Source organism: Pteropus alecto, unplaced genomic scaffold, assembly GCF_000325575.1.
Source record: "Pteropus alecto unplaced genomic scaffold, ASM32557v1 scaffold5, whole genome shotgun sequence".
In the NCBI taxonomy this organism is placed as follows: domain Eukaryota; kingdom Metazoa; phylum Chordata; class Mammalia; order Chiroptera; family Pteropodidae; genus Pteropus; species Pteropus alecto.
The window spans coordinates 2,753,453-2,761,215 of NW_006441953.1; the positions used below are offsets into that span (position 1 = coordinate 2,753,453).

Genomic DNA, 7,763 nt, shown 5'->3' on the forward strand with positions numbered 1-7,763 from the left:
TCCCACTCCTGCCACAATCTAAACAATCACAAAGTCCTGCTGAGTCTACTTCCTCCCATGTAGTTCTTCAATTTATTCCATTTTTTTCTATCTCCAGAGCCAAAATCAATCTGATGGACACAGCAGCTATACCTTTCTATAATGCAATTCTGATGCTACTTACAGAGCTTTTCCTTGTCCTTAGCATAATGCAATGCTCAAATCCTTTAATGTGGTTTAAAATGTCCCTGCCACCAGGACATTTTAAGACCAAGAAATATGTTTTCTAACAACTTATCTACATGTAGATGTCTTCCCTATACCTTCCATTGGGCTATTTCCTACTCATTACTCAGTCAACAAATAGTTCTTGAGTGTCTTCTATGTAACTAGCATGGTGTTTTGAACATAATGTCCATTACTAATAACCTTAATAGCATGCATTTATTGAGGATTTGGTGTGTGGAATGTTAAGCACATTCTATATTACTTAATTCTCACATCAATCCTGTGAGGTGGGGATCAAGCTATCCCACAGATTAGGAAGCTGCAGTAAAATGTACTTAAGATATTGCCTCAGGTCAAGAGTTAGGAATTGGCAGAACTGGGATTCAAATCCAGGCAGTCCAGCTACAGAGGCCATTCTCTTGACCATGACACACCATCATACACCAAAAATATCTGTTGGAAAAATAAACCCCTACTCCTGCAAAAACAAAAAGCACACAGACTGGAAGCCAGACTATTGACCACTATGATGATTTATATCCTAATTCAATTTTCCTGAGATTAATATTTGTTTCTTTAAGTAGACAATATTCCCACATACTCTGGACACCTGTGGTTCTCAATCACCTAATCAATTTTATTAGAATTTCTTAAGAAGCACATTTCAAATCAATTCCTTGACTATATTCCAGACTTTCTAAATTTGGATCGCTACATGTGGGAATCAGGTACTGGTGTTTTGCAATGAATCTCTTAGGTGGTATTGATCATAGCAAATACATAAAAAGTTCTGGGTTTCTTGAATATACGGCATCAAAGGATAAGAAATGCATAACTATATAATAAACATGTAGGAATACAAGTCTATTCCCCATATACCAAGTTCGAGTTGTCATCTTTTAAATTGTACCTTTAATTCCTGTTGTGATGTGAGGGAAGAAGAGGTGACCAGCATTCGCGTTAAGTTTTGAATTTTCTCAATCTGTACTTTTTGAAGTAAATCTTTTTCTTCCAAAAGTTGGGCCAGTTGGTCTTTTTCCATTGCCTGGGCCCGAGTCTCTAAAGAAACCTATAGAATGTAACACTGAGTTATAGTAATAATAAATATAGCTAGGTTTTAAAACCTGGAAAGTAGCTTAAAAGGGTAGAATATAAATTGTGAACCATGAAAAATCTAATGTTATTGAAATAAAATACTCTATCTGTAGAAAACCAATATGTAGTTACCATATTCATTTCTCAAACTGATAATAAAGTAAAAGATATATTTCTTCTCATGTCCATTTCTGCATGCCACGTATAAGATTTTAACAATGCTGTTAAAATAATTCTATTTATTGTCTAAAAATATATAAATAACAAGCAGAGAAGTCAGAAAAGCAGAGACCTACAGCAAAAGAAAAGATGTTCTTATAAGATTACCAAATGATATTTTACCTCATTTTTAAAAAGGTCATTAAAATGTAAGATTTTTACAAAATAGGGGGCCATGGTGGTTAAAACAAATAAATTACAAGTGACTGTGCTATTTTATTAGATTGCTATTGTAGGTTTAAAAGAGGAATTCAAGACAAGGTAAAACTGCAAAAAGTAGTTTTAAGTAACCATACATGGTCTCTCTTTTTAAACTAATTCCCAATGTTTTTGTGACAATTATAGTGTTTCTACATGGCCCATTTGAAAATCTCAAATTTTACCCTTTGGAAATGAAAAACAAAATCTAAAATAATTTCAAGAAACAAATCTTTCAGTTTATAGTAAACTAAACTAAAATTTTTATGAGTTGACTTCTTCTTAGTTGAAAATTGTTCATTAGCTGCAGAAGTCAGCTATTGATGCTTTAAGTGTCTCTGATCATTTAGGTAGATCTCAATTCTATATCTGTCCCTATCCTTTACTGAAATACATGGATCATACATACCTCCTCTAATTGTTTTTTAAGATCTATTATTTCTTTTCTATATCTCTTCAGGAGAGCTTCATCGCTTGATACCTCATTAACATAAGGGGTATTCTTCATATATTTAGCAGTGCTGGCAAACTGGAAAAAAATACAAGAGCATTTTAAGTGCTTGACATTAAAAAAACTATTTTTGTCAGTTTACGTTTCTTGTAATTAAGTTTTGTAAAGAAAAATAAATTCTCTTCCCAGGTGGCTTAATACTTTTGAACACAAAGAGCATTTTATGTTCCTGTAACAATGCTTGTCACTTACCCTGGCTGTTAGTTTTCAGGAGAGTCAAAAAAGTATTCTACAGACATGAGCTTACTAGAATCCTATCTACCCCTCAAAATCCAGGGCAAATACTCTCTCTACAGGAAGCTTTGCTTCCAGTCAAAAGCATCTCCCCTTCCTTTGAATTCTACCCTAAATATTAGCCACCTAACTATTAATTCAAGGCAATCATAGTGGAAACGGGTCTTATCTTCCCTATAAGACAATAAATTCTGTGAAGCAAGAGACTTTATTTCCTGTCTTTGTTTTTCTGACGTACTTTGACTCAGTGCTCAATAGCTACTTAAAGCAATGCTTCTTAGAGTATGAGTATCAGAAGTAACTTTAAGTGGGTACATGAAGGTGACCATTCAATAACACTGAATCCTTCATTGAGAAAGCTATTCTATTGACATTTCTCATTTTTCCTTTTTTTTTTTTTTTTTTTAAACAAAATGCAGGCCTTAGGCTCAGAGTAAAGGTGGGCAACAATTAGCTAGCAAGAATTTAAGAATTATTTTGTCATAAGCACACTCATATAGTTTTTGGGTGATCTTCTACTTGTTGCAAGTGATACTAGTTTTTCATTTATGGAGCTGATATAAAGTTTCCTTTTATAATAAATTAATTAAAAAGATTGAGTTGTTTAAAAGAAATATCAAGTCAATTTCAGTAGAAGTGTTAGATGTGGCAAAGATTATAGAGGTGGGATACAAATGATTGAGGTTTAGGAGAATTAAAAAATGCTATTTAGTAGACAATAGGTATGTTATGTCAGTTAAAAAAAAAACTATAGCAATTTTAGTAGGTATTTTTTCTTCTTCAAGATGATTTCCCCCCACAATATGTTGAGATAAAAATCAGACTCACCTGGAGAGTACTAAGGGTTTCATCAAAAGACACTGGAGTAATTGTGCAGATAATACGTGTTTTGGCATTTCCTCCCAAGGAATTCTGGAGAATTCGTGTTAATTTGCTATCTCGATAATTTATGAAACCACTTAGAAATGAGTTTGGGAAGAAAAAGAATAAGAGTTTTTATATAACAAAAATGGTTGGTTTTTAATGCAGAACTTTAAATTAGTTATAGTTTTAAAAATTAATTCTTTACAGGTTACCAGAAGCAGATCAAAATTACTAACTAAAAAATATTTAAAACAAGAAAATAAATTTAGTTAGTCATGGTCATATGTATAAGAAGCCATGCATGGTCACAGAATCATAAAAGCTTTTGAATACATGGAATTAATCTGTACATTTATCACTGAACTATTACAATTTTCAACTTAATAAAAAATGTAAGCATTAATAGTAAATGTACAATGGGATAGACTTACCCAATTTGTCCATCACTAAGTTTCTTGATCACTTGTCCCAAAATAAATAAACTTCGATTTATATTACAGCCTTCCTTGAGTCGCATGCCTGCATTTATTAACAAATATGAAAACTAAAATTGATCCTTGTACTAGATGATGAACTTACTTACCAGTAAGTTATGAGAGAAATCAGAAATTAAAGGGTCAGATGCTAAAGTCTATGCTTTGGATTAGATCTGAACTATCTTTAATACCACTGGTAGGCACTCTCTCCCTATTCTGTCTACCTATTAAGTGAATCAGAAGAGTTATCTCCTGAGAGGAATGGCAAAAGACAAAAGCTGACTAAGAATCAGAGGGAGGAAGAGGCCATTTCCTAAAAGTTTAACTACTCAGTTCAAATCTATTTTTCCCAAACTTCCAAATTATAAGCAACCAAAGACAAACAACCAAAGTAGTTCTGATAGGCTCACAACTAAAAAAGTTCTCATTTTTAAATTGTTAATATGCTCACATGGCTCAAACATCAAAAAAAGTACACTGAAAAACCTCTCCTACTTTTATGCTTTTTTTTTCAACCCGTTCCTGTATGAGGAAACCATTTTTATTAGTTTATTCTTCTAGAGAGTTTTAGAAATAAATATCCATATGTATTCATTTCTCTCTTTTTTACACATACAATAGCATACTAAATATGTTACTTTACACTTCGCTTTTTTTCACTTGGAAATATAACAGCAAACATTGTTCTCTTTCATTCTTTTTTATAGCATAGCATTCCGTTGTATGAATGTATCAGAATTTATTTACTTGGCACCCTATTGAGGGACATGCAAGTTTTCAATCTATCACATATATAAAAACTATTGCAATAAGTAATTCTGAATAGCTATTATTTCACAGGTGCATTATTCAGCTATTGCTATAATATTGCTGCTTTACAAGCCAGCCTAAAACAAGCGTTTAGTTCTTCACAGGTCTGAGGAGTCTACTGGGTTTGGTGGATGTTGGTCACACTCAGCTGAGTGTCTCTATGTCAGGCTGCAGGAAATTAACAGAGAGGCTTGACATCTTTGACTTTGAACCTTCCAATCTAAGTATGCTTTTCCATTTGTTTCAGTATTTGGTTATGTCCTTCAGGTCTGTTTTAAAGTTTTCCTTATTTTAGTCTTGTGCAATTTTTGTTGTTTCTTCCTAGGTATTACATTGTTTATGCCATTATTGTAAAAGAGTCTTTTTGTACACTAAATATTCTAACTGGTTGTTTGTATTACGAGTTGTTAATGTCTGCATATTAATTTTGTACTCCACTAGCTTTCTAAATTTCCTGATTATGAAAATTTGGTTTTCACAGTACTCTCATGAGCTTTCCAGCTATACGATCCTACCAAGTGTATAGTTTGTTTTTTAATTGATGCTTTAGTAGCCTGAAGTAGATAACTAGCCAGATGCAGAAGCTGCTTTTTACATTAAAGACTTCTATCATAAAATTATTATTGCCATTACTTTATTAGTTTCTAAAACGCATGTAGTACTTTTTATTCTATAAAAGAATGGGAAAACATTCAGACCAATATACTACATGAGTTTTCATTACCTTCAGTGCCTGTTTGAGCAGCTCTTTCACTGCCTGCAAGATCAACCAAATTCTGTAAGACGAAAATAAACCTTTAGGAAGTATAACTTGAAATAATAAAAACCAAACAACTGAAAAATTTTTAATGCACGGTTTATCTGAATACCACATCTGCATCCCTGTCTCTCGCCCCATTGTTTAGGCCTTTCGAGTCAAACTAATTTCTGTATCTTGTTTCTTCTTTATGTTTATACCATCACGACGGCAGAATAGGTTATCTATCTTCTGCACAAAGTTCAAAACCTTACTATGGTGAACGTAATTCTTTACAATCTGGCACTTGTGTTCCTCCGGCCTTATGTCTATCCGTTACTTACTCTTAACTCTAGCTGAACTACTCCCTATGCCCTCAGTACCTCGCATGCTTCCACACTTCCAGGTGCTATCTCTTGCCACTCCCTTTTAGTTAGTTCAAATGTTCTAATGTGCCCCTACTCTATTCAAGACCAAAGGCAAATGTTACCTCCTCAACTTTATCCTTCATGCCCCACACCTTCAATGAATTGCTCTTTCAACTCTGTACCTGGAGGTATTTATTGATATAACTTATTCTTGTAGTGTTGAACTAGTCATTTGTGTCTCTGAATACACTGTAGCATCTTTAAAAGCATGGATCTCGCTTTCATTTCACACATGATGTTGAAAAAAAGTGACTGTCTGTCATGCTCAGGTAGTATGTTAGGTGCTGGGTATATGGCAATGAACCAGACAAATAAGGTCCCTGCTCTCATAGAGCTTATATTCTACATGGGGTAGGATGAGGAGAGGAAGTTGGTGAGGAGAGAAAAAGATTATCATGGTAAGTATAATACAGGTAATTTAAAGAGAGTGCTGGAAGAGAAAGAGACAGAGAAGGTTCTTTGGACTGAGTGGTCAGGGAAGGCCTCCCATTAAGCTAAGATCTGAAATGATAGAAAAGAGGGAACCAGCCATGCAAAGACCAAGGGAACCATACTCCAAAATAAAGAATAGCTGATATACACAGTCACAAAGCAGGGACGAGCTTAGTGTGTTAAAAAAAATGGGCAGCGTGGTAGAGTTGGTGAAGTAGAGACAGGATGAGACAGCGTAGCAAAGGTAAGAACTCTGGATTTTTTAACTGTAATGGGAAGCCATGAGAGCGCTCTAAGCAAGAGTGACATGTCTTGATTTAACTTTCTGAAGGATCAACTGTGACCCCTGGATGGAGAACAGGTTGGGAAGGGGCAAGAGTGGCAGCAGTGAGCCCAATTAGGACACTGGTGTAGGAATTTGAGTGTGAGAGGGTGGTGGCTTAGGCTAGGGAGGACGCAGCGAAGACAGTAAGCAGTGGAGGAACGTTTTCTTTATTCTTTTAATCTCAGAGCCCTGGGCTGTGCTCACAACACAGTCCTGGTAAAGGCTCAGTTAATATTCTTAATGTATTAAAAGAAAGTCAAAGATTTAAATTAATCCTCTCTGTGGAGACTTTCAGAGATGACAGGTAATTATGTACTCCTGCTTTATAGTGCTATCTCAGATACTTCCTCTAAAATACTCAGAGAAGTCTAATCTTTCTTGTAGAGTATCTGCTACAGGTGACCTAGATACATAATAACAGGGTAAAGTGGTGGTGAAGGCAGCATAAACTAAGGTATAACGATGGGAACAAGCATTAGTGTTCAAAGAGGCCCAAGCAATCTGTACGAAAGGAGCTTATGGGGAGCTGGGGGGTTGGGGGTGGGGAGTTATATCTTGCCTAGTGAAGTGACACAACAAAAGCAGTGCCTAGTAACATTAGAAACTTGCATTAACAGACAGAAGAAAGGAAGACCAGAGTCATGGAGGCCAGGTCCAGGAGAATGAGATAGTGATTCAAGAGAGATGAAAACCTAAATGAGTAGGATACCCATGAGAAGGTAGAAAGATGGAATCACTAAGAAATGGTGATAATTGGACACAAAGGAGGAGAAAGATAGGTTTCAAATGACATGGGTTTCCAGCCTGGGTGACAGAATAATGCTGGCACTACTGGGAAAAAGGAATATTTACTATGATAGGAAAAAATTAATTTGGTTTTAGACACACTGAAGTTCGAGATAACAGTGGGACATACAATTACAATAATCTTTAGGAAGATATGAATTAGAACTCAGAGACTCTAGATAAAATAAATATTTGGCCATCATTAACAAAGGAATATTAATGGAATGTCTAAGGGAATATTAATGGAATGTCTAAGGGCAAGCAAGGGAAGGACACAGAAGATTCCGTACTTTTGCTAGGAGGGAAGGGGAAAAGAAGCCACAAAAGGAAATAGAGAAGCACAGCTTCTTCATAGAAAGGCCAGGAGATATTCAAAGGCCACCTCCAAAGAGCCAGAAAATGACTTTGGGGAAGACTTCTTCCCAAGAAGATACTTAGAGTA

At 35.2% G+C, this 7,763-nt stretch overlaps 1 protein-coding gene across 8 annotated transcripts in view; it reads right to left on the reverse strand.

Moving 5' to 3' along the window:
- The window catches only part of CENPE (centromere protein E), a 63,406-nt gene that overhangs the window by 48,588 nt on the left and 7,055 nt on the right, over positions 1 to 7,763 (reverse strand). For all 8 annotated transcript variants that reach the window (XM_015594972.2, XM_025051717.1, XM_025051719.1 and 5 more), the window contains exons 9-13: positions 5,339 to 5,390; positions 3,760 to 3,847; positions 3,293 to 3,422; positions 2,129 to 2,248; positions 1,118 to 1,276 (exon numbers count right to left, since the gene is read on the reverse strand). In XM_015594972.2, the coding sequence (XP_015450458.1) occupies positions 1,118 to 1,276; positions 2,129 to 2,248; positions 3,293 to 3,422; positions 3,760 to 3,847; positions 5,339 to 5,390 (549 nt within the window). The remainder of the gene's footprint in view (positions 1 to 1,117; positions 1,277 to 2,128; positions 2,249 to 3,292; positions 3,423 to 3,759; positions 3,848 to 5,338; positions 5,391 to 7,763) is intronic.